Source organism: Nyctibius grandis, chromosome Z, assembly GCF_013368605.1.
Source record: "Nyctibius grandis isolate bNycGra1 chromosome Z, bNycGra1.pri, whole genome shotgun sequence".
NCBI classification, from domain to species: Eukaryota; Metazoa; Chordata; class Aves; order Nyctibiiformes; family Nyctibiidae; genus Nyctibius; species Nyctibius grandis.
This window is the reverse complement of record NC_090695.1, coordinates 28807971-28835700: the sequence shown is the minus strand read 5'-3', so window position 1 is coordinate 28835700 and position 27730 is coordinate 28807971. Positions and strand designations below refer to the sequence as shown.

General features: G+C 40.2%; 1 protein-coding gene across 2 annotated transcripts in view; it reads left to right on the top strand.

The window, feature by feature from the left end:
* The window catches only part of CD274 (CD274 molecule), a 30515-nt gene extending 12483 nt beyond the window's left edge, over positions 1 to 18032 (top strand). For both annotated transcript variants that reach the window (XM_068422678.1, XM_068422679.1), the window contains 6 exons: positions 10955 to 11023; positions 12307 to 12669; positions 13748 to 14032; positions 14583 to 14723; positions 15486 to 15527; positions 17670 to 18032. In XM_068422678.1, the coding sequence (XP_068278779.1) occupies positions 10955 to 11023; positions 12307 to 12669; positions 13748 to 14032; positions 14583 to 14723; positions 15486 to 15527; positions 17670 to 17752 (983 nt within the window). In that variant the 3' untranslated portion in view covers positions 17753 to 18032. The remainder of the gene's footprint in view (positions 1 to 10954; positions 11024 to 12306; positions 12670 to 13747; positions 14033 to 14582; positions 14724 to 15485; positions 15528 to 17669) is intronic.
* The last annotated feature ends 9698 nt before the right edge of the window (positions 18033 to 27730 follow it).

The window sequence follows — 27730 nt, the reverse complement described above, 5'->3', positions numbered from 1 at the left end:
AACAAGGATTTGTCTAATGTAATTTTAGTAATTTTACAAATTAGGCTTCTAGGATAAGCTAAGTCTCTCAGCTTCATTTTTATGAATACAGGGGGACAGGCCCAGATGCTCATCCTCCAATGCCATGAGTTGTTTCAGCACAATTACTTTCCACTCGTGACAGAGGGAGAATACACGCCTAACTGAAAATGCAACACATTTAGGTTATGAGAACAAGGTGAGAGGAAATCCTCCCTGATCCTATCATAAAAAATGTAGTTAAACACCATATTTGTAGTGAACTTTTTTCCTTCAGTTAACAATTTTTGCATGCTACTTCAGTGTTTTTGGATGTCTGGAAAAATGAAATCCAGCAGGAAGCTAGAGGAGACTCAGCTTCAGTAAGCTGCATTTTGCTTCCTAATGGCCAAGCATTGTTAGATGCCTAAAAGTGCTCAGAAAAGCCTGTTTTTTGTACACAGTCTAAATTGGCCTATTGGTATCTGAGTTCAGGACTCATTCATTTGAAAAATGTAATTATGAACCAGTCTGGTGGCGTGTTTTGTGATACGGCATTTAATTTTGTAGAATATGAATACTACTAATAATAACAATTACATTAAAGAATAACTAATAATAAGAAAAATAGAATCATTGATAGCAACCTGCAGGGCTTTTCATGGAGCAGCATGCAGGATGTGTATCCCTTTTCCCTTTTGGCCAAAACGTAACTTCAATATCCTTGAATGTCATGTACCAATGGTCCATCATCCAAGCATGGGCTAACCAGCAAAATGGCAGAGATGTTAACAGCGGAACTTCTGCTTTTGTGGATGTTAACAGTGGGACTCTGGTTTTGCAGCATCTTCTCCCTGATTCCATCTTCCTCTCCACATTTCTCTGGTCCTGCAATCTAGGTGATTATCCCAGCCAAGTCCCTGCCAGGTACTGCTGGGTTCATGAGAGGCCCAAGACAGGTCACTGACTCTTGGGTGATTCCACTGAGCTTTCTGTCTCCCTGTCCCAGAACAGGAACACATGAAGAAAACCTATTGTAGCCAGAGCTGGCTCAGAATGAGTGGAACAGTGCTGGTGACTGTGAAGTGACTTTGGGGTACCTTTTCTGCCAGGTGGGAAGAGAACAAGGAACACTTTTGTTTTCCTTCCAGAAGAAGTTTCAATACCTGCAGGGAAACTAGACACCTAGACGCAGGGGAGGTAGAGATTCCTCAATAAACAAGTAACAAAGTTGTGGATGGGGTAGGCAAGCAAAGTGCTAATCAGAAGAAAAGGAATATAGCAATCAAAAAAACAAGGCTTCGCTGAGGAGTTTATGCAGGTAGAGAATCTCCGTTGGTAGGACACTGGTATTCTGCAAAGGCATTTGCTGGGAATCACCGTGACTCCAGCTGGGACATCCATCTGCTACAATGTCTCTGGCAGAGGGTTCTCGCCCGCCTTTCCCACCTCAAAATGCCTATAGGCTCTGCACGACTTGCACATCATCCATATTTTTGTGCCTTTTTCTTTATCATTAATAAATCCTTTAAAAATGTTATTAATGGCAAGGTGTGTTTGCATAAATACTTCTCCCTAAATAGGCTCTTTGTCTTAGCGTGGAAGGCCATAATGCAAAAAAGGCCTTTGAGAGTTGGTGGCAGGTAGAGGGTGAAGATGGAGTTAAGAGAAACAGTAGGCGTAAGCATCAGTCAGGAAGAAGTGCCTTAGGAAGATTCGATTCCCCCACTCTCACATGCTTACAAAAAGAGCACAGATTTCAGTTTGCCACCAACTTTTCCCCTTTGCTTTGACTGAAAGTGCTGGGACATCAGGCAAACTTGGTTTTAATTGTAAATCATAGATCAAGCTCAACTCTGGCCCTATGGACTTTTCTCTCTCCTTCAAGTGCCCAGTCATCCAAACCACTGACTTCTGACAGCTGCCAAAGAGGTCACTGGAGTTTTTCTGCAAAAAGGTCAGGCTACCCAGGAATTACTTTATGTGATACGGCTACACAGGGTAAGTTTACTGAGGAAAAATAAGTAGTATAACTGATTTCATTGAAATGGATTGCTCTGCACCAGGCAGCAGGAGACACGATTTCATGGTCTGAGTCAGACTGGAACTGTGAGGCAGGCAGTCATCATACATCGTCCCAAACCAGCCAGGATTTATGGGACTAAAGCCACAACCATTATTTGTGTGGAGCTAGAGCACAGTTCTCCCAAGTGATGAGGAACTAACTGGAGACAAAAGAGTATGTGCATCCCAGCTGTAGCACCAATGCATCTGAGAAACCTGGGAAGAGACCGGTGTATCCTGTTTTACGTCTCCCACTCATGATGTGGTCATAAATTAAAAGATAGAGTGAGGAACTGCAGTATGGAAGTAAATAGTACCTAGTAACAGTAAAATGCATAGAGACATCCATTTGATAAGGTTGTTTAATAGAATAGTATACTTTCTGTTGGAAGGAAGCTCTGGTGGTCACCTACTCCAACCTTCCACTCAAAGCAGGGCCAATTGAAATCCAGTTGCCAAGGCTTTGTCCTGTCAAGTTTGGTATATTTGCAAGGATGGAGATTCACAATCTGGCTGGGCAACAGTGCTTGACTACCATCATTGTGATTTTTTTTTTTTTATAATATGGATATAGATGAAAATTATCAGAAAATGTGTTCTGCAAACGTTAGGTAATTTCTCGAGGAATTCTTGTAAAATTAATCTGATGAAAATTTAAAAAATGTAACTTGATAGTTTCATGAATGCAGAACAGTTGTAGTAAATGCAGGTTCAGATGCCAAGGCTGTATACTGCTTTAAATGGGTATAAATCCAGCAAAAAATTATGGGTGTAATTAAAAGCAGAATTTGAGCATATAAATTTTACAGAATATTTTGAATAAACTTGTTTGGATGCACGTTCTCAGCAATACAGAGCGCTGAACTCAGAGTACATTCAGCATGAAACACCAAAATGAAACTGGAAGTGCTCACAAATTCCTAAGAAACTTTGCGGTTTTGTTTTAACACAGTCACTTGTTTTGTGACATAAAGCCTGAATAAGATTGGCCTATAAGCTGTGCTATCGGTGCATGTTTTAAACTGATCATGAGAGTTGAATAGTTGCTGCTATCATGCAAGTAGGATAGAGTTACTTTGTAAAACTTGGACAATCTTAGCTGTTACATGAACCTGATTCTTCCAATGACTGCATAAAGATCTGATGTGAGTATAATGCTGCTAAAATGCAAATCTTTATTTACTGTATTTCTGACTGATGGAGTGCAGGTTTTTTCCCTACTTTCTTAAGATTTGCTTAAATTAAGTTTATTTTCAAATGATTTGTAGGGAGCGGACTCTGATTCTGAACCAGATCCTAAAAACACAGGTCCATGTAACTTCAAAACCTGGGGAGTAAAGGGTTTTTGAAGCTGAGCCTGTCTCACAACTCAATCTTCTGTCATAGGTGAAGGCAGAAGACTGGTGCTGGCGAGCCTCTTCGGCTTATGCATTGGGCTGCTGTTCTTTGTAAATCTTTCATTCTGAATTTCCGGGAAGAGCTGTAAGGAGAAAAAAATCTGTATATATTTGTATCTATATGTTCCTGCTTACTTTCTTCTGGTTGTTACTAAACCCCTGCCTGCAGACTGTACAGCAGAGTTGGGCTGTACAGATTGTACAGCAAGTCTGGGGACTTCCACCTTCTGCATCCCCAGGAGGGGCACAGGCTAGGAAGAGGAGATTTTCTTGTGCTTCTCTGAAAAGTCTTTCTTTCTGTAGAAGCTGGAGATATGAAAGAAAATTTGCAGTGTATCATGCCAAAGTCTCAGCCTGTATTGTTCAATGCTGCTGCTAAGAGCTGAAAGGCATGGATTCTCTAGGATACACAGCTGCATTTTAAATATAGTTAATGACATTTTCTGTAACAAAATTTCAGCCCAATCTTATCCTAACATCTAAGGCAAAAAAAAATTATTCGAGGTTGTTATTAGAATTATTGTATTTGATGCTGAACAAAAAAAGTGACATTGAAAAAGATACAACAGGTGACAGTTAAACAATGCAGGGAAAGTGAAAATTCACAGCAAGGGTGAGCAGAAAAGGAAGTGAGAAATGATATCTCTTCACCTGAAAGCCAAAGTGAGACAGCAGACTGAAATGATGCACATAGGCTGTCACAGGTGATGTGGACATCAGATATAAAGCAATGGGCTTAACAGTAGATCGACTGCATTAGTGAGGTGGACAACAAGGGACTGCAATAGGGTGCCACAGCAGAGAAGGAAGAGCAGGTGAGAGGGTGTGTGGGTGAGATGGGTTGGAGAGAATGAGGGCAGAAGACTATGTCCACAGGACATACTGAGACAGGCCTGAGAAACGGACTTTGAACAAATCTTAATATGCATTGCTGTTTTTTTTATGAAATCCCTGAAATGGAAAAAAAAGTACCTTCATTATGATGGTGAAGTATAGAACAGATCTAGCTTGTATGAGGATCTAATGCTGCTTTTTTTGTTGCTAATTTTCTGATGTAGGATTTTTAAACTTTTTTTTAACTTTTTTTTTTTTAAACTGGATCCTTCACTGAAAGGAAAATCAGTTTAGTCATTTCATGAGGAGGCTGAAAAGGTTGTATCTTTGTGCACATGTGAGAGTGTTGGAAGGAAGCTTTTGAAAGTGCAAGGTGCACAGAAGACAAAGAAGTTTCAGTAATAGAGAAAGACAAAGAAAGCAAACAGTGACTGGGACCCCTCAATCTTTTGTGTTGTACACGTGTACGAGAAGATGGTCTGGTTTCCAACAAAATGAGCATAAGGCTCAGTTTCATGCAGGAAGATCTGAATTACATCAAAACAAACTAGCTTAGGCATGAGAAGCAGTACAGTCACATTAGCTTGTTATTGCTCTGATGCTTTCTTTCGGCCAAAAGGAGCCAAGTAGGATGCCATGTTAACACAGCTTGATTGCTTCTGGTATTGAGAGAAGCTTGTCTTTCTGAGTGTTGCGTTGTGCTTTGTGCAGGCACTGTCTTTGCAGTACAAAAATACAAGGGCTGTAGGAGGAGAATGAATTAGGAAAAGAGTGATCTGAGCTGATCTCTGTAATGTTAGAGTATGTCAGCAGCAGAGCAAAAATGTTGAAGGTAGAAATGAACAAATCAATAGCAAGATTGCTGTTTCAAATCTAGAACAAAGTCCATCAGCTCAGGATTCCTCACCACTCTTTCAGATCATCTGCAATACTTGTTTGCTAAAGTGCACTTGACAGTTCATGTAGAGGTGGACAGAGGCCACCTGGCCAGCCTGGTGGTGTTACCGTCTTCCTCCCAGCTACCAGCTGTGGTGTGCAATGTCCTCACCTTCTTCCAGGAACTTTGTAAGAACACCTGTGTTATACCTGCTAAAACTGAGCATGATCACATCATAAGTGCTGTCACTGTGCTAACTTGGTCTGCAGGGAAATACAATACAAGCAAGCGTCTGTCTACAATACCTGCTTAATTCTAAAAGGACCAAGTATTTTTTTCCTTAGTCCTTTAATCCTTTAATCTTTCAGACTGAAGTCTGAGCAATTTTTGTGAACTTCTACTCTGCACTTCTTTTTCATGGGTAGAAAACTGGATGGTTGGGCCCAAAGAGTTGTGAATGGATTTAAATCCAGTTGGTGGCCAGTCACAAGTGGTGTCCCCCAGGGCTCAGTATTGGGGCCAGTTCTCTTTAATATCTTTATCAATGATCTGGATGAGGGGATCGAGTGCACCCTCAGTAAGTTCGCAGACGACACCAAGTTGGGCGGGAGTGTTGATCTGCTTGAAGGTAGGAAGGCTCTGCAGAGGGGTCTGGACAGGCTGCGTCGATGGACTGAGGCCAACTGTGTGAGGTTCAACAAGGCCAAGTGTCGGGTCCTGCACTTGGGGCACAACAACCCCATGCAATGCTACAGGCTTGAGGCAGAGTGGCTGGAAATCTGCCTGGTGGAAAAGGACCTGGGGGTGTTGGTCGACAGCCATCTGAATATGAGCAAGCAGTGTGCCCAGGTGGCCAAGAAGGCCAACAGCATCCTGGCTTGTATCAGAAATAGTGTGGCCAGCAGGACTGGGGAAGTGATCTTCCCCCTGGACTTGGCACTGGTGAGGCTGCATCTCAAATGCTATGTTCAGTTTTGGGCCGCTCACTACAAGAAAGACATTGAGGTGCTGGAGAGAGTCCAAAGAAGGGCAATGAAGCTGGCGAAGGGTCTAGAGCACAAGTCTGATGAGGAGCGGCTGAGGGAACTGGGGTTGTTTAGTCTGGAGAAAAGGAGGCTGACGGGAGACCTTCTTGCTCTCTACAAATACCTGAAAGGAGGTTGTAGCGAGGTGGGTGTCAGTCTCCTCCCAAGTAACAAGTGATAGGATGAGAGGAAATGGCCTCAAGTTGTGCCAGGGGAGGTTTAGATTGGGTATCAGGAAAAATTTCTTCATTGAAAGGGTTATCAAACATTGGAACAGGCTGCCCAGGAAGTGGTTGAGTCACCATCTCTGGAGGTATTTAAAAGATGTGTATATGTGGTGCTTAGGGACATGGTTTAGTGGTGGACTTGGCAGTGCTAGGTTAACGGTTGGAGTCAGTGATCTTAAAGGTCTTTTCCCACCTAAATGATTCTATGATTCTATAATTCTATGTATGTTTGACTTCTACTTTAAACCTGGAGAACAGCCAGTGTGCCTGGAAGCTTGTTTAGTTTTCCAACAGTTCTGATTATTCTAGTGGAAGATATGCTCTTGGTCTAGAAAACTCTCCTTGCTTACTGGTGCTAAGTGTCATTATGTAAATGCTAAATGTGTTTACTGTTCTTAATCATCTATTTGCTCGAATACAAATATTTTAATAGCTGAAATGGTGTTTCCAGGAAAGGGTTATGCATGATTTGTTAGACTGCAAGGTCCCTGAATCACTGACTGTGCCTCTGGTTGTGTTCATTTAGTGGGCAGCATAAAGAAGACTCATCCTGCACAGGATCCTTTGTTATTCTTGTGTTGGCAGCAATCACGGAATCATAGAAACATAGAATGGTTTGGGTTGGAAGGGACCTTTAAAGGCCATCTAGTCCAACCCCCCTGCAATAAGCAGGAACAATCATAGCATGGCTGCTAACCAAAGGTAGTTCAAGAGGGTCTTGTACTGAGGTCTTATATTAAGATGCTCATTTTATCTAAGAAAAGCACTATGATCTTTCAGATACATGGATGAAAGGAATAGAATTGAATTCACAGTTCACATTATTCAGATGCGGGTTTCAATCTTTAAGGAGCAGATTGCAAAATATCTGTGATTTCCATGTTCCTTTGCTTACAAAGCTTCTTGCAAACTCTTCAATATTGTTAACATTGTGGGAGTTGTCACTAACTGAGGTCAAATCAGTCCTAACACTTCTGACTAGATTGGTGCCAACCTCCCCCATCAACTCACTTTGTTCACAGCCTGAGTGTTCTCTGAAAATAAGATCCAATAGGCATAACAATAAACACATGCCAAAGAGATCTATACAAAACACAGTTCCTTAAAAGAAGTATCCCAGCTTTTCCTCAAGAACCCCATGGTTTAAGCATATAGCAGAGCCTTTTGCCACCACTTTTACCTCCTGAGAGCATCCTTATAACACAACAGCTCTGTTAGGACAAGCACCTCTTCACTTCTGTCTGCAGAACTGAATGAAGTCTGTACTTTATGTTGAAAATTGAGTAATGTGTTGAATAATATTCTGGCCTAGAGTATACAGCTTGTGCAGTTTGAAATTGGAATACCAAGTCTAAATTTTCTGAGGGAACAAGAAACACCTTTCTCACTCCTTATCAGGAGAATTTTGGGCAACCACTTGAGATTCTATGTGAACTGGTGCACTCCATTGGCCAAAAATTACTTTTTTTGGAGGTGTTATAATCCCTGTGGGTATGTGAGCTGGGGCCAGAATTAAAGTCACAGATGTGATCAACTGACTCAAAAGGAGGAAAACGGTGTTGTTTTGACCTTTGGTGGAATGTTAGCAAATTATTATCATTGCCCTCTGGATTTCACTCAGCAGCCATTAAGAAAACTTATCAGAATATGTTCCTTTTGTGCCAAAGAGAGTCAAGCATGAGTTTCAACTTAGTACTTTCAGTAAAATAAAAAAGCTGTACAAAAAGAGAAGATTATATTCCTCCCCTTTTCCATTCATATTGTCATGCCTTTTTTTTCATTGATCCCATTCAAATTTTTAGTCTTGGGCCCTGCATCTTCATTAGAACTATTACAACTCATAAAAAGCCATGATGGTTTTTAGATATCTGATGCTATGGTTTTCATCACCTCAACCCTCAAAGGTTTATTCAGCTTCATTTTCATAATCACACAGCACTGTGTGAAAACTTGCTTTTTCTTCTGCCGGTTGGTCTGGGCAATTAATTTACTGCCAGGATCCGAATTGCTGTTGAAATGTCATGCGACTTCCTCATGTTCTCAGATGTGGATTTCAATTCCTGACTTTGCTGCCAGAACTACTAAGTGCTGATTTTTATGGTGCAGTGTTCCTTTGTTACATCCCTATGAAGCTGTAACAGACAGATGATGAATATGCTTTAGAAATGGCCTTTTGCTTAAAGGCAAAAAAGACAGTGCTGTGCACAAACTTGTTAGGACTGTTGTGTACAAGGACTACTACATAGCAGGGCATGGCATATGTTTTACAAAAGGTAGGGAGAAAATGAGAGCTATTCTGTAACAGCATGAATGGTTGGTACTGCAAGCTCAGAAGAAATGAACTTCCAGATGCTGGTGCAGGCCTTTATGGAAATGCATCAGGATGCCTGGCAGAGCCACATGATTAAGTTGCATGAGTAGACTGCACTGAGATTGTGCAACAGGTTGATGTCCGTGAGTAAGATGATGGAAATAAAGAAGGATGGCTTCTAATACAGATCCTTGCTGATACCTCCTTGATCCTTCTAATATAGATCCTTGCTGATCCCCATAAGCATTCATGACTCTGCTTTCAGTATCACAAGTGAAAATGTTTCCCTGTGTGGGTTCTTCTACTTATTTATGGTATGTGTCATGTTCTTCTCATACTAATCCATCTGGTCAGGCAAGATTTATTCTTATTTGATATTTAATAATTATGATTGCTGACTGCTGGGGCTTTGATTATGTATCCCCTTATTTTTGTTCTATCCTTTTACTCTTAGTAATATGTATATTTTTAAAAGTCCCATCCCCTACATTATGCAAGATACATGCTCTGCATTCTCGATGTACTGCAAGCTATAAAAAGAGAGCAGATCACCTCGAATGTCCTGCATGAGGCTAATCCAGGGATCTAAACATTGATGTGAAACACTGTTTCATTCTTCATTCAGTTCTCTCTATGTCCACTTGCTTCTAGGTAGCCTGTGTGGAGAAGTGAGCATAGCAGGAGATCAGTAAATTCCTTTACAGTATTAACTGTGAAACACTGTGGTGGCTGCATAATGAGTGAAATTTAACCTGTCTGTCAGGGCAGTACAGGATCTTTGTTTCTGCATCCAAGAAATGGAGATACTGATCCTGATATTGTTTTTTTTAGCTCCTTTCTCATACAGCTAAAATAATTACAATTTATCACACATTAATTAGTGGCATCTCAGTCAGTCCTCTGATAAAGGTAATTAGCTTTCATTTACATGTTATAAGTATGCTTACTGTAGTTTGCATATCCACCTTTATGGTAATATAAAGGTTACCTTTAGCTGTGACATCAAAAGATTAAGGTCTAAACTTCCAGGAAAAGTCCTCTGATTTTGGGTGCTAACTTTTATAAAGCTTGAGCCTGACTTTCTGAGGTAGTGAGAGCTCAAAGGCACAAGCAATCAGAAAAATATACCATCTGAGAAAATCAGAGCCAGAATGTTTCAAGCTGAGCCACAAATGAATGGGGAAGTAAAATAAAAACCCCACTCCAGTAAGTCTAGCTCTGGGGAAGTCTAAAATTGCTCCTTCTCTTCTTTACTTCCTTATGCTTATTTCTGGATCTCCTTCACTAATTTTTCAGATTATACTGTATGTTAGCACGCTTTATTCAAAGTAATTCTGCCTTCTTACCTGTTATCTCATTCGTTTTGTTATAAATGTTGTCCCTGGTTTTGGTTTGGTTTTTGTTTTTTTTTGCTTTTTAGTTATGTTCATCTGTATACAAATGTATGAACAATAGTTTGCTTGTTACTGGAACAGGAAGATACTCACTCTAAAACTGGACTTTCTCCTTTTGCATTATTTCAGGGCTCTTGGTTTACTGTCAGTAATACCAGGTACTTTGTACATGTCAGGAACTGCCACGTGCAAAGTGAAAAAATTAGCAGCACTAAGTTTTAAAATTTAATCCGTTCTGGAGCAAACTTTAATTTGCCCACCCCAAGATTTCCAGTACCTCACAATGAGTTCCAGGTATCTGCTGGTCTTGAGGTTAAAGAACTCAGACAATAAGTATCCTCAAAAAAGTATGCAAAGCAGAGTTGAAACAAAATCAGGGTTAGCAATCTTGTAAACTAGGTAGGTATTAGTGCAAGCAGTTTAAAAAGTCTGCTTGTGTGTGTTTATAAATCTCTCCCACATGTGAGAAGCCAACTGCAATTGATTTTTATTATTCATAGGTAGAGTTTCAATGCGAATTTGTTGTAAAACCACTGCCCTGTCAGACTATTTAAGATGGCCTACAAGTTACAGATCCTGAAAGCCTCACGGGTGAAGTTGTGGGAATATTTTCTTTTCCTTCATTGCCACAGGTCAGTGGTTCACACTCCATGTGTGTGCTCAGGTTATTTTAATCGTGATTTTCCTTGTTTCTAGTGGTAGTCTAGCATTTGTTTTTATTTTTGCTGATTTTTAGCTGCAATGGGCGTTCAAGGCTGGCATGGCTCTAATTCATTTCAGCAGAAGGTAGTTGTTGCAACTTGTGATGCAATCCTACTTTTGTTTCAGATCCACCTGAGAAAATGTTCCAGATTCTCACAATGCTGTTGCTGGAAATGCAGCTCTGTGTGGTTTCAGGTGAGAGAGAAACTGCCTTTCAATTCCACCAGCAGAACCAATGCAGCAAATACCGCTACCCCCTCAGTACATGGGCTTCAGCACCTCCAGTGATACTTGCATGAATAGCCAGGGATGTCTGGGGCCTCTGCTTTGCAACACCTTACAGAAGGCACTGTGTACTAATTGAGCGCAGGACAGATGTCCATCATTTTCCACAATGAGGCTTCTTTAAAGCATAGTGTATTGACAGCTGAGGCATCCAGCATTTGCAGGCATGGCTATGAGAGGGAGGATGACCAAAGCAACCTAAGCCAATTGTAAATTAGAACAACCTTGGTGTGAGGCAGAGTGAAGTACATCCACGTGTATTCCCCTGTCCATGCCTGCATCAGGAGCAGCTTGGCTAAAACCAAGACGGGCTTAGCACTTTTTCATATTATTTTTTCCCTCATTATGGTTGTATTGAAATGAATAAATAAACATTGCTGTGAGGAATTGAAGTGTTTCACAAACACATGAAATAAAAGGAATGCATAAACAGTTGCGTGAACTTCTCTTTTGAATGTCACTATCAATATTTCCAAGTGCATCTGATTTAAATCTACCAATATATGGTACATCCAATGTAGAAAATCATTAACAAGGTATATTGAATGACGTAGCATAAATAACTCTCCTGTATCGAGACACTTTAAAATGGTAAACTATTCATAACAATATGACTTTCAGATCTAGTGAATACTTTCTGTAATACTGTTGCATATATCTGAGAAGACGCATGTGATCAAATGATACATTGTCCCAGGCTTGTGGAAGACTGTAATTGCTACATAGCAATTCTTCCAAGTTACACGTTTATCTGGTGCAATGCTATTTGTTTCATATGAGTTACACTGGATTTTCTCTTTGTAAAGGATAACGAAATTAGATTTACTATTTCTACAATTAACTGTTGCTTTTACTAGAAGCCTAGGATATATGAGATACAATCATAGTTTCATAGAAGTGCTCCCTATGTAATCACTGACTCAGCCTTAAGTTATTTCTAAAATGTGAAAAAAAACCTTGCTCTTTTTGTCCTTGTCTTTCAGACTCTGTAACTAATAAAGAATATAGATGACTTGCTATAAATACTACTGATATGGTAAAAATGTTAGTGTGAATAGGGACAAAAAATGCCTAAAACTTTGTCAGACCAGTAACCACCTGCCTGATTACATGACACCTTTTTGCCCAGCTTTAGGGAAAATCAGAACATATTTTACTACAACAAATGAAACTCTCTTCTTTTCCTGACATAGCTTTATTTACAGTTGAAGTTCCTCAACAGCTATATGTTGTGCAGTATGGGAGCAACGTGACCATGGAATGTAGATTCCCTGTGAACGGCTCATTAAACCTAGGACTCCTGACTGTTGTTTGGGAGCAAAAAAGGCAGGGCCAGTTGAAATCAAAAGAGGTGTACACACTCCGCAATGGGAAGGCATTCCCTCCATCCCAACATCATGATTACATAGGAAGAGCAGCACTTCTGCACAGTGAATTGAAATTGGGACGAGCTATCCTTCAGATCACCAGCGTGAAGATCACAGATGCAGGATCATACCTTTGTCTCATTGACTACCGGGGTGTGGACTACAAGTACATTACTTTGAAAGTAAAAGGTTAGTGGCTGAACTGATTATAAGTACATATTCATTGAGATGTCTCTACTAAATTCCTACAAGCTTGTAGAAATTGATTAATTTGGAGGAATTTGCTGCTAATTCTCTCACCAAGACCCTGTGCTCAGCCCCCAAATGAACCAAAGCAGTTGCCTTAGTGCAGGCTAGTCTTGGTTCAACAGTCAGCTGAGCTTCTCTAGGAGCAGCCTGTGCCAGAGAGGGAGAGGACTGCTCCCCCTCCATCCTTCATCTCTCCTCCTTCTTCCCACGCCCCCTTCTCCAGTGCCCCCACCCCCTGCCTCTCCTTTGACCCCCTGCCCTGTTGGGCCACCTCTCGCCATTCCCAAAAGTTTCTCAGAGGTACTTTAATTTACTTACCTGCTGCAATTACCCAAGTGGCTGGGAATTCCCTGAGTGACTGCAGCTGCCAGAGCAAGGACATGTGATTTTCTGTGTTCATCAAAGCCAAATGAACATTAGCAATAAAGGCGCATGTTACTGGATAGCATGATAGACCAGTCCTTTGAAAGGCTTCTGTTGTTTCTCACTAACTGCAGTATGTCTGTGTGATACAAGGCAGCATTCACTTCCCACCCAGGCATTTAAATAACAAGCTTTGTCAAATGCAAAAATGGATACAGCCATATTTAAGACCCACATTGGTTCCTCTGAACTGTCCTTACAGCAATTCTAAGTTCATTTTGTTCTAATATGATGTAAATATCACACTTGTTTATAAGCTATAGTAAAAGAAACATTAAAAACAGCCTTTTTCTTGATGTGGTATATTAAAAAAGTGAAAATAGAGTCCCATGAGACTTCACTTGTATTGATAAATTATAAATTCAGTGTCAACTGCTGCCTTGTTTAAAGTAGTGGAGTAAGTTCTGTTACTGTAGGTGTGAGAAGCATTGAATAATGAATATTGAATTGTTCTACAAAACATCCTTCATCATTTCAAATAAATGTACCTCAGATACAGCCATGGACAAAATATGGCATTAAAGGGAAGGAGGGAAAGTGAAGTGGAAAAATTACTATTTTTACATTAAGTAATTTCACTCTACTTCTTATGCAGCATCCTACAAGAGAATAAACACTCAAGTAATGAGAATACCAGGTGAAGACAAGTTTGTTTTTATTTGCCAGTCAGAAGGCTATCCTCTGGCAGAGGTTTTCTGGCAAAATGAGAAGAATTTCAGTCTCAGTGGATCTGCAAATACCACCTATACACTGACTGCAGATGGTCTCTACAATGTCACCAGCATCCTAATGTTCAAACCAAATATAAGTGGGAACTACAGCTGTGTGTTCTGGAATAAAGAACTGAATGGAGAAACTTCAGCTTATATTTCCACTTTAGGTTCGTACCACCTTGAACTTGTACAAGACAGAGAGTGTTCGTACATACATCGTGTCCTACGATCCATCTCCGGAATTTGGTTCTAGAAAACAGTGTAAGAGTGATGCTCTGGAAAAGAAACAAGTCAGTATTATTTACGCCTTTGAAGCCTCAGCTAGCTTGCACTCCAACAAGCCTGTCTGTCATTTTTCTGTATATTTTAATTTTAGGGTAGCTTCCATTATTTGGCTGCCAGTACAGTGGAAATTATTTGATCTGCATGGATGTCTTCCCTGATCTAGACTCCTAATTAATGGGATACAGATAAATTGCAGTAGTGCTCACTCAAATGCCATGCAAATGAGAGATTTGACTCATTTTTTGTAAAGCTTCTTATAATAATATTGCAGAATAAAGTATTCATAAAATGAGTGTAAAACACTATGTTGATAAATTTTAAGAATCTTTTGTTCAGTCAGAGCAAGACTTTGGTGAATCAGAACTGATAAATTAATAAAATAATGCCTGTTTTGTAAGGTATAAATTTATTTTATTTTCATGTTTTTGACAGCTTTAATGAGTACACAATACAGCGGACGAAAATCCATGATCTTATTTATCATCCCCACGTGTGTGATGGTAGCTGTCCTTCCCTCTGCACTAATAATCTTTCAAAAGAGAAAATCATTCAAGAATGGGCAACCCAAAAAAGGTACACTTTACTTCAGGTGATAGTGGACCTTTTCACTTATTTATTTTTCCTGTGAATGACCTTTTTGGTAATTTTAGTAACTCTAGACATGCTTTTATGACTTTGGTCACATTTTATTTTTAGATGTACTCTGTTCTAAAATGAGATCTTGGATCATTTGAGTTGGGTTTTATTTTCCTCACCTTGTTACTTATGGGAGACAAGGTGTATGGGAAGATATATTTTTTTACCTAACCAGCTACTATTCTGTAAAGAACACAAAGAAGCTTTGGCTTGGGTAAGGAGGGCTGTAAAAACATAGTTTGAATGATGTTTTTCTTCATGGCTACAATGACATTGTAGCTATAGCATATGACATAGAGCTTTTATTTTCAATCTCCATTAAGGCTGTATAACTAAAATGGTATGCTGTACTGACTATTATGAATAGTGTTTCTTGTTTGCAAGTGCAAACTATTGTGGGAAAGTAATAAAGCAAACAGGCTATTACTCTAGTCTTTTCTTGCATATGAATAGACTTCAGTAAACTCAGACAAATGTATTTATTGTCATGAAATGAAAGTCTTGCTATTAAGGACTTCAAAATTTGGTACAAAATTTGTAAAAGAAAAGAAGCGTAGAGAAGTTTATGTATTAGGTATGAGTTAATAATAAACTTAAATGTGCTTAAAGCTCAGTTTAATCTAAAATTCTGTTGAATTGTATTGTTTCTTTCAAATCTAGAAGTGTTTAAGCTAAACTTGTATATATTTACTTTAACAGACAGGAAAAGAAAACTGAACCCTAGCCTGAAAGATGAGAACAGTAAGTAATAGGGTTTTCTCTATTTATGCTTACTGCTTTTTCTTTCTTACAGCGAAAATCTTTATAAATCTGTAGATGGCAACTTAATATGTTACATCAAAATAGAAGCTAGTTTTGAATTTTAATTCAACTTTGCTTCAATTTTCTAAAAATGCAGAATCTAACGTTAATACTTTCTTATAGGTGATGTAAAAATTTATAAATGTTTGTTCCCTTTCACTGAGGAATAGATAGCTTCCATATATAGCTCAGTATTCACCTCTGTATACTAACTGCAGTCCTAGTAGCCTCAGCTGAGTAGGATACACACAGAAAGCTGGTTGTTTTGGAAGGCATCAAGATTTTTGTGGTAATAGTCTGTTATGCTGTTGACTTAGGCCACAAGTTTTAACAACAAATGAAATGATACCTCATTTATCTGGAATATTAGATCATTCACTGAACCACTTCTCATCTTACAAGTATGTGACTTTCCTAGACATCCAGGAATTTTTACATGGCAGAGGGAAAGTAATGCCTGAAAAAGTATCAGGATGCATATAACTGTCCTGTACTAAAACTGAACCAAAAAAAAAAGAAACCACCATAGACAACTATAGAGCAATATGATAAGAAAATACCTACTTTTATAAATCAGTTTTGTTACCTATAAATAAAAGTCTGATAGTTTAATGTCTTGTCAGGAGAAAGGCTGTGGCCAGTGTCAGGTACAGTGGTATTGGGTACAGCTGTGATTCCTTGGTGTCCAACCAGATCCTAACACAGCCTATTGAGGCCAGCCCCAAGGATGCTAAATGTGCTCCAGGAACACGAATGATTCTCCCCCAAGCAGCAAAATTGGAGGAAAACTGTGATGCAGCTGACCAAGCGGCCTGAAGAAACAATACATAGCAGTTTCTGGATATATAGGCAGCTTTGGGCTTTTCCAAGGACAGGATTTACTTGAGAAGCCACCCATGTTTCTCACTGCTAAAAAAAATACATCAAATAATACACTAAAAAATAACTTCTGTCGGTGAAATGAAAACTAGGGATTGAATGGAGAGGGCATGAATTCACTGATTCCCATATCACCTCAAATTGTAGGGCTTGCATCTTACTTGTAGCTGTCCAATCCACTGCCATTGGTAGATACTATGTTCAAAATGACACTTTCAGAAAAACGCTTTCACCTTTCAGAAATCAGCACTTGCTGCAGTCAAAGGCCCTTTCTTATTTTTCATGTGATGGTGTGAAACTTAAGTGGAATTATGCCATGTGCAAATGAACAAAAGCTCAAGGCAAGCAGCAATCTGGAGGACAGCGTTGGTGCATGTCCTGACATAATTCCAGTGCACATTGTGTGAGCACAGCGTGGCTTCCCGTGGCTTTTTGTATTACTGTTGTAGAATTTTTTCACTTTGTAGGCCCTAGCCTCCTCTGAGCACTTACTGAAAAGAAGAAATTAAGGAGAGTTAGCTGCTTTTTGTGGTCTTGTTTTACTTCTTCATTTTAATGACCGAAATATTTGTGCAACATGCAGTAAGTCATATGACAAATATTTGTATTTCTCAGCATCATATATTTTTAAGAAACACTGGAAAGAACCTTTTTTCCATGATGAGTAGGTAGTTGAAGCATAAAAGCCACAGATACTTTACCAGAGCCTTGGAAATGACCCACATGGCCCTGGTTACAGGAACAAGGATAGTTCATGTTATCATTTGAACTTACAGCTCAAGCTGTATCAGCATTGAAGATGTAGGACATTTGACCTCATCACTGAAGTCCCAGTTCTGCAAACTTCTATTCAGATGCATAGATTTCACTGACAAGCATTCCCGTGGATGCTATCTAACCAGATTTCAGTTTTGTTATTTCATTTATATGGCTGGTAGTCAGTGATGTAATAGAAAATTAAGAATTTGGACCACAGATAGGAGAGAGAGAGTTCTTCCCTCTGAAAAGACTGTTATCACGATGTGTTTGTAATTAGTGGCAGCTTTAAGGAGCCATTGTAACTTCAGCATGGCTCAGAAAAGCTTGCATACAATGAAGATAGGGCTTTCACTCTTTACCACTCAGTTCTTAAAATCAGGCTATTTATTTGCTTAAATTATTGCAGATTTTTAAAATAATACTATTCCATTTTCTTTCTTTAAGGAGATGACTTTAACTCTCAGACTGAGGCTTTATACTTGTCAACTGTCACAGCTTCAAGAGACAGCGGGAGTGTGGGTCTGTGAAAACTCTTCATCTCCATGCCGTAATTTGCACTTTTTATTTCTGGTTTTGGGGACTTCAAAGGAAAGTTACAGCACTTTAGCTTTGGGATGAAGAGTGAACTCATGGGGATTTATTGGCACTGCAGCAATGGAAAGCTATGCCTCTTCAGATACCATATCTTGAAGTTACTGAGAATTATGCTGTCATGAAATGTGGTTTACCATTATGAAGATGTTATGTGAGTGCCTTTGATACACTTTACTTTTGGACTTACTGTTGCTCAAGGATTTTTTGCTTAAGAATGCCTTTATTAACTGTTCCAGTCTCAGGATTGGTGCTTGGATTCAAACATCTTGTAGAAATTTGAATAAAAGCTGTACAGGCTATCTTATGTCTAAACAGTCATCTTTCAGGTGGATACATCATTACATGCCTGTATCTCATTTCCAAACTTCCCAACACATTAAACTGGAAATTACCACAAGTACCCACCAGCATGGCAATATATGGAAGATATTTCATATCACAAAAGCAATAAGAGGTTGAAGTTACATCAAAGGACAGACAAAAAAAAAAAACAAACACCACCAACAGTAAATCAACATTATGTCACAGAAGAGAATTTAAATGCACAGTATATTTAAAACCCCATAAGTCAGGTAAAAAAACACAAACTGATGCTATGCTACATGACAATAAGAAGTTTACATTCGAACTGATTATGCAACAGAATTTTCTTTAGGAGGAATTTGGAAGCAAAAGTGAAAATGAAGCTCAGCCAGATTTCTCCAGTGATTATTTTTAAACAGTAGTTTTAACGTTTCTCAGAGGAAAAGATGAGTCTGTTCCATGCCAAGCACTTACCTGTTTACTTCCCATTACTGGAATGCCTAAAAATCCCTCATTCAACTCTGAATACGCTGTGTGCTGGGCGTAGCTTCTACAGTGCCAGGTTGGAAAAAATGCCCAACAGGAAACAACTTTGTATCTTAGATAGTCATCAGATAGTAAAGCAAGGGTACTGGGTAGGATTTGTCATATTATTTTCAAAGAGCACTGGCTCTGGTGAGCTGCTTTTTCTCCTAAGATAGACGTAACAAGATTGAAGAAAGGTGTTCACATGGAAACTACTTTTGTCCTTATCTTTCTTTTGGAAGAGTGCTATCTGTTTCACAAAAAATACCATATCAGTAATGTTACGGTTTTCTTAATAGCACTTGCTCAGGGTTTAGATGGGAGCTGCTTCTCCAGTGTCATGTTGCAGCTATTTACCCCAGCATGAAGTGGACCCTCAGTGCTGCTATGAGACCAGAAAGAAAGCATTCACACCTTCTTCAGTTTCACCAGGATAGCTGATTTTAAATAGCAGGGCTGCTGTTTATTTTACTTGTGGAAGAGAAAAACCAATCTCTCTCTGTCATCACCTCTACTTTAATATCTATGTATTGTACCTTCAAATACTCATTTGTAGCCAGTGGATGCAGCTGAGACAAACCCACACTATGCTTGCTATGTCCTTGCTGACATGGCAAATCAGGTAGCTGTCAGAAAACCAGAGGCAGCTTCTTGAAGCATTGCTTAGCTTCAGATGCAGTAGCAGCTTGGGGACTGCCCTGGCTTGCACTATCCAGCAGTACTTAAGGGTCAGTGCATAAGGTTAAGCAATTTCTCCTCGTGCCAGGTTTGTACTCTGCTGGGAACTCTGAGCCCCTTCTGTCAGCCACAGTGAAAAACACTGTGTTCCTGGAAGGACTTAATTTTGCATTTTTCTATTTTTTGTCCCAATAATAATAAAATGGAAGTAATTAAAACTGAATTTAACTAAATAGTACATCACAGCCTTTGATTACCATTGTTCCTTACTGAAATGAAAGTCATCCTGACATTATCTTATGCTGCTGAATAGATGTTGCCTTGGTGTGGGCAGGGAAGAACAGATGTGGGGAGCAATTCCTGCCGCTTTTACAGGCATAGCAAACACTACTCTGCTTTCCCTCTTAATGGTCTGTACACTGAAAGGTTTCACCTGGCACCCCTAGGCAGAGGCAGCTCAGCTTTGCACAACAATCCCATGCTCTATCTGCTCCATTTCATATGAAAGGAGCAATAGCACTATTTACTGTAATACCCATAAGAATACCCAGAAATGTATCTTGGTTTACAAGTTTCTATTTTTACCAGCTCTCACTGGATACTTACAAACTGCAATAAAAATAAATCAGGATGATTGTCAGATCTTAGTATGTGAAAGTTAGCTTGTCAGCAGCTTGACCAGTCTGTATGTGAATTCATGGATGAGTTGTGTTTTACTGTAAACCATTGAGCACATGATACGTGTGTGATACAATGAGTTCTTTCTGCTTCAGCTACTGTTTTACATGCTGATATCTCGAAACAGCTGAAGTAGGAGTTTTCAGATACAGGTAAACTGCCTGCAAAATGTTTGAAGGATTTTTTTTTTGATAGCTTTGAAGTTTACTGTGAGTCAAGAGCTGATATTAGACCATAAAATATTAGATACTTTTAGATGTAATATAAAGATTAGTTTGTAGGGATTGACTTTAAAACTTACACTCTCAACTGGCATTTTAGAGTGGCACAGAGGATACCTTGCAAAGGAAGTTTCCATTATCTTTTCTGATATGTACCTCCTTTATTCATCTCCATATGTTTGTCCCAACTAGGAGAATGTCACAAGCAATAGCATGGTAGTGTACTGTGTAAAGGTACAGATTCAGTTTAAGTTGGTGGAATGTTGGTATGAAAAGATATCCAAAGAACCTACCCACTGGTTTATAGTCATCAAAAACATAGTTCACTGAATTTTAACGATGACCATTTTTCACAAGCAAGTATTAAAAAAATAGTTTTTAAGTACTGAATCCTTCTTGTCTGGCTAAGGAACACTACTTTTGCAGTCCTCTGACCTGCCTTACTATGAGTGAGATACTTGCCATTTTAGCCCAAGAGCAACTGGAAAATTGGGTGATTAGCCTTCCTGCTCATTCCTCACCTCTGCTATTTACCATAGATTTTAAGGGCTTGCAGTAGGTTCACTTGGGCTTTTCTACCACAGCAACATTTCTAGTATCTGTGAGTTGCAGCTTGCTCTGTGCACAGAGGAGAGCGAGATTAGCTCTGTTCTGTACCACATACACTTTCATACCGGCAACTGCCTAAACCCACTCCATTTACTTGGTTTCCATTACTGCAGACACGGCTGAAAGCAACAGTTAACATCAAGAATGTTAATATCTTTAGGAAAAGACTTAAGTAGAAGAGGGAGTTCTAATGGCCAGTTGAAACCTAAGTCTTAAAAGACTTACATCTGCATACCAGAAAACGGCCAGCTGATCCTGACCATGGCTTACAGGGTTCAGTTGGAAATGCCTTTTAGAGGTTTGGATTGCCAATGAACAAGACCCTCTGTCTTTCTTAAGAAATGGTGCAGTCATCTTTTCTTACAGAATTTGTTCCTTCACCTGACAGGAACATGCTGCTTGCTGCCAAAACCAGTATCTTCCTACTTCACAAGATAGCAAAGGAGAAAGGTTTTACAAACCATCCCTATACTGTAAAGAATCACTGTTACTGGAACAGATCTAACTTCAAAGTTGGCTTTTCTTTCTGTGGGGATGGGGGTCAACTAAGTGACCTTCAGAAGTCCCTTCTAACCCAAACTGACCTTTGATTATAAATTTGTTGTTCAAATTACCTTCCGTATCCTTTATAATTATCTGACTTTTATTATACTCTGATGAAAGCGTGGCCTGAAAGTACAGCCCCAGATCAACGACTGCCATCTGGTTTGACAAGACATCCTGCTTTTCCTCAGCATGTTGTCAAGTGTGCTCTCAAATACTATTTTATAGCCAGTGCACTGTAATATGTCACTCAACTTCAATATGCAGCCATATGGTAAAATGTAGCTGACAGAGGTAAGTGCACCGTGCAAACATTGTTAAAAGCTGACTTGAAAGAAACGTTAATCAAGTGCAGATGTATTTACTTTTGGTTTTTATGTTTACTGCCCTTTTTCTGCAGCTGAGGTTTGTTTACTCACAACCCTCTATCCTTAATGGGCTTTTCCAAGTGAGAACTGAAATGTCTTTCATGCAAAGTCTGTGTTAGAAACCGCATTACATAAGGAAATAAAACAAACCATATGCAGTAGAAATTTGAAGAGTGGGTTTAAGTACATTCCTTATGCACGCATGTTTTTCAAGCAGTGGGGCAAGATGATTACAGGAGTCTCAGCTGGTGAAGAACGGGCTTTCTGTCATGAGGTGGGGAATCTATCTAGTCAGAAATTTAGAGTTCTAATTGCAATGGAAATGTTGCTAGCAATAAGATTGCTGTGCTACTGGATGACTGCATATGTGTATGAAATCCACCTTTTTTCAGGTAAGATGATGAACACATTTCTTCCAGATCTAAAATAGACAATTGTCAGTCTTAACAATGCTCCAGTTTGGCAACAGCTATACCAAAATGCTAAGCTGACGAACGGTGAAATAACTCTTTCCACCTTATATCATGGACAAGTAAAGTAAAACCTGGCAGAAGAAGACAGGTGAAGAGCCTGGTGAAGAGACATAAACCCTAGAATGTCACTGAGAAAGGAGAAGCTTTTGGTGGGAAAAGGGAACAGGAGAAGGTCAACAATTTTTGTTTCAAGAGGGACCCACGATTTTTGTGAGAACAGTGAAGTCAGATGAAGCACTGTGAGCTCAAAGAAGTTCCTAGTTCATATAAGAAGCCATGAACTGCTGAGGGATGCTTCTGTACATCCCCAAAATATTGTGACTCTAGTCCACAGAGCTGTCTCAGTCTGGCGAGAAGATTGAGGCAGCAAGACAGCTGTAAATCTAAAAGCAGCATATTTAGACCTCCATGCAAAGTCTTTTGCCATGCACATACCCCATGAGTTGTGAAGTGAAATGTAAACCAGAGTGTAGAGCTTGCTGAGATATTGGGGAAGATGTCAGAGACAGAGCCTGCTTCTGGACTAGTTAAATGCTCAAAGCCAGGAGCAGAATCTGATTCAGCACACTTAGAGATGGAGAAACTGGTGAGTTCCCAGCTGAGAAGCTCAATTTACATGAGAGTCTAAATTTCACAGAGCTGGATGAAGATTAGTATATGCTGTGAATGGGAACTATTTCCACCTTCCCATACATTCTGCTGTTGACAGAGATTTAGTAATTTAACTTCAGAAGAGACCACTGGATCAGTTGTTTTAATTGCCCCTATGTTACAGCGTATGAAGGATTGTTCAGGTTCTTTATAACAAGCCTCAAACTTCACCTCTACAAAGCTGTTCACTTTTTCAAACTGTGTATGAAAATTGCTGTAAGAGAACAGAGGATCAGAGCCCCAGCTGCCTCCAGTGGGAGGAAGTTGTTTGGGTCAGGTATTCCCATGTTTTCCACAATGCTGAGTTGTACAATTGTACCCCACATTGGAGAGAGGAAGGTGGAAAAAGCCCAAGGGTGTGAAAAAACTTCTTGTATCAGTCAAGACAGTCTTAACAAGACATACTCTGGAAGCCATTTCAGGGCATGAACCAACTCTGCTCAGTTAGTCATCTCTGACCTTGCCCAATCCATGAGACTTCAGACAAAGGCACCTTTATGGTAGAAGCCAAACTGTGCAGTGGGTTACCTTAAGGTTCCTGGTGCTTCCAGGTGACTGGCTACAGTCTGAAAAATGGAGATTTAGTTGTGCATCTTGCCTGACAGGAGAACTGCTAATGGGCAGAAGCTGAAAAGTTCTTGACTCAAACAGGGAAAGCTATGAAGAATTGTAGGAAGTGATTAGCAAAATTAACTAGACAGATGGGCTCACAGTCCCATGCAGAGAAGGCCAAGGATTTTCTCAAGTCAAAGGTCATCAACATATACATCTTCTCTGTGCTGGGACTTTACATACAAGTCATGCATCCTTTGTTGATCTGCATATTTTCAGCTTCATTCATTAACTGATATGCCTCAGGTACCCTGTCAGTTGCAGCAGCACAACTGCATATATAACTTAGCTCCAGTTCTGGGCTACATGTATGACTTGCTCCTTGATATGTTATTTCAAAACAAGATCATAACTGAGATAATTAAGCTTCCTGTTTCCAAGCCTGCATAATTGTGCTTTTTATCATTGCCCTTTGTAGTACTTGAGTACTCCTTGGATTTTGCCTGCCTGCCTGAGGGAAGACAGGATTGCTGTTAAGAAAAATATCTCACCTAGGTTATTGGAGAGATAGTCCACCAGTATGGAAAGGAGTTGTTTAAAAGTCAGTAGTGGCATAGAAACAAAGGTATAAAGTGGCTCTGTGCTAAATGCAGTGTAGAGATTAGGCTTCTTGAGAGTTTTAGAGTAGGGAGGCTCAGAAGAAGCTTTCCAGTGAGAGTGGTAGAGCAAAATCCAAATTTGTTTACAGCTAGAGCTCAATAAGTTTATGGAAGGGATTGTATGACTTGCATCTTGTGACATCAGGGTCATGGACATGGTAATCATGAGACCTTCTCCAATTCCACGTTGCTGTCTTAAAGATCATGCAAACCCTTTTTACCACATGCTGAGGTCTATACCTGTGAGGAAACCAGCTTTCCTGGAGTTGTAACTTTTGAGACACCATTTCCAACCCAGTAAGTGTTGCCTGTATTAATTTTCCTTCATAACCCCCTTTAATAAACAATAGCTACAAGCTGCAGTTATCCATTAATGAGTTCCTACTCAGATACTCTGATTGGTTAGGCCTATCAACAAAAAAAAGGTCTGCTTTAATAAAAAAGTTTTGCCCTTGGTGTCTGGTCAGACACCTGTTTAAATCTGGGTCATGTACATTGCTTTGATACATATTGAAACCTTACTTGTCATGAGAAACAGCTCTCATCTTGCACTGTCATGAAATAAACGCTCTGGTAAAGGGGCCTGCTGCTGGTTTAGAAACCAGAAGCCTCACAGCAGAAATAAGGAACAAGGTAAACTGTCCTTCAGTCCTATGTGACAATTGCTGTGTGCTAGCCACTCCCATGCGCAGGGACGTTCAGGCTTTCTCCGCGCCAGCCTTTCACTTCATAGCTGTCTGACAGTGGGAGCACTCATACAGAGGACAGGTACGAGTTACTGCCTTGCCTGCTGCTCCGATTCTGCAGGCATTGGCCAGCTAACACGTGTGTGTGTAGTTTGCAGGCACAACATGGCATGGCTTTTTGCAGAACTGGGCTCTGTGCCATGAAGATACACTCTATGAAAAGCAGCTACAAAAGCCTTTGAAACAAATCGTGCTAGCCAGTCTATGGGGGCAAAAGTGACACAATGTGTCACTTAAACCCCTCCTTGTGACTATGAATGTCCTTGAAAGTCTTTTAATTAAATCCAGAAAGCCACAGGGAGCTAAGAGAAACAAAACTAGAATGAGTTAGGGAATATGGCTTGTATTTTCAGCCTAATTCTTTGAATTTTTCCACTTTGGTAGATTTAAGTTGAACTTTTATTAAGTGTTTTAACAGGACAGAGGGTCTTTTAAAAATCCACTTTTGTTCATGAAAAGAGAGGTTTCTCCTCTGGCTTTTGGAAGGCTGGGACAAGAGGATGAGGTTGTGCTTGTTTTCCTCCAAAAACTGGTAACTGGAGATCTCAGTGCTGCAAGCTGCTTTGTACAAGCAGATGTGATATATTTACAGAAGCTCACTGAAGTACAGCAGACTATACTACAGCAAATACACTTGAATGCAGGGAAGTGCTTACCTGCTTTCATGAAGTGTTTGCCCAAACAGCAGGCCATATACCCCAGCATCACAGCACCACGTTTATTTGAACTTCTAACTTTGGGAAACAGTTGCTGCTAAAAGCAGCAGCAAAACAGCTGACTATGTTCCTGAAAAAGTGGGAGTAACTGCATTGAAAACTCAGACGGCTGCTCTTAGAAGAAACAAGGTGGCCTATTTTGGCCCCATTTTCTATCCTGGGTATGAGTTCACGTAAGACTCAAGATAGGGACTACTTTTTTGTACTGAATTTTGCCATTTGTCGTGTGATCTACTGCCTAAAAAGCACAGAATTTCCTGAGAAAGGGATTTAATTTGCTGACTTCATGGTTTTGTAAGCTAGTGAAGGACCAACACAGTATCTCCTATCTGAGAATCTCAAAGTGTTTTCCAAGTGTGTGTAAACACTATCATACTATTTTACTGGTGGAGAAGGCAAGCATGTACCTTAATAAAAGCAAACTGAAGAACATCAAAGGAATAAAAGACACATCTCTTGAGGTTTCACTACCATCCCCATATAACTAGTTTTACTATCCTTGCAGGGCAAACTAAGTCTCAGTAAGCTGCAAGAGCAGGTCTGTCCCACAAGGGGCTATGAACCAGCAGCGGAGGCCAACCTCAGCGCCATACCCTCCCCAGCAGGGCACAGCCCCATGGTGCCTAAGCAGGACCAGAGCTGGTGACACAATCTGCCAACAACCCCCCTCCACCCAAGCTGATGAGTCAGGTTCAAGACCCACCCAGGGGATCCTGCACCAGCCAGGCCTGGAGACAGGGCAATCTACAGCACGGGCCCATGGTCCAGTCAGGAAAAGCTGTAAGCTTTTTGGTTTCTCAGGCAAGAGAAGACTGAGGGGGGATCTTATCAATTCTTACAAATACCTTAGGGGCAGGTGTCAAGAGGATGGGGCCAAACTTTTCTCAGTGGTGCCCAGTGACAGGACAAGGGGCAACAGGCACAAAATGAAACATGGGAAGTTCCATCTAAATATGAGGAAAAACTTCTTTACTTTGAGGGTGACAGAGCACTGGAACAGGCTGCCCAGGGGGGTTGTGGAGTCTCCTTCTCTGGAGGTATTCAAAACCTGCCTGGGCAAGACCCTGTGCAATGTGCTCTAGGGGAATCTGCTTTGGCAGGGGGTTGGACTAGATGACCTCCAGAGGTTCCTTCCAACCCTTAACCCTTCTGTGATTCTGTGATTCTGTGAAGTCAGGACGGCAAGGCACAGGGCTACGTACTGACTTACCTACAGCTCAGCTCAGGCAAGGCTTGGGTGCCTGGACCCACAGGCAGAGGGTACATTGGTGGGGTCACCAATGAGGCTGGCCAGGGCAGCTAAAGCCTACTGTTGCACGTAGCCCCCTGGCAATGAGGAGTCCGTTGCCTTCTGTAAAACATCCTGTGTTCATTATTACCAGTTTTAATAGCAATCAAGAGCAGGACATCTCCTGAGACTCCTATTTTTAGAGCAGCCACTTCTGCAGTATCTGTGCTCTTTCTGCTTTAACTGTCGTATTTAACTACAGCCCTGCATGTTGCTATTTTTAAGTACTAAAGGTTTTTTTTGCAACAGGGAAGCATAGATGCATAGAGCTATTCTATTCATACTCAAATAAAGCTCTGTTAACAAAAAATAAAAGTCAACTAACTTCCAGTTGCTCTTCATTGCACAGCAGCACTATTTTTTTCCTTAGGAAAGCAGGAACAGTCTGAGCTCTGTTTGGGATTTGGGAAACTCTGAGCAGAAATACAGCCAGCTTGATGCCTGTACCCACTCAAATGGACTTGTCTCCCTAAAAATATGAAAGTAATCAAGAAATAAAAGTTGTCCCAGCTTCTCTATAGTTAAGCTCTGCTGAGCAGACCACAATGCTTCTAACAGATCTTATCTCAAGTTAAGCGGATTGGATACGTGCTTTAGTGACCTATTCACTTCTCTCTTTTTCTGAGCAAACTAGGTTAAATCTAAAAAGATTAGATTGCCATGTAGCTGTCTAAGGGCTGCTTCTGACAGCTACATGGCATGACTTCGCAACTTCGCTCTTCCCACAACGCAGCAGACCAGAAGATCGGTAGGGCTGATGGTGGTAGAGAACTTCCTTGCACTAGTTCTGCTTTTACTGAACCATACGCAGACAAGGCCTTTTAATTTAAAGAGAGTGTTATACAAGGTATCAGAATCATAGAATTGTTTTGGTTGGAAGGGACCTTTAAGATCATCCAGT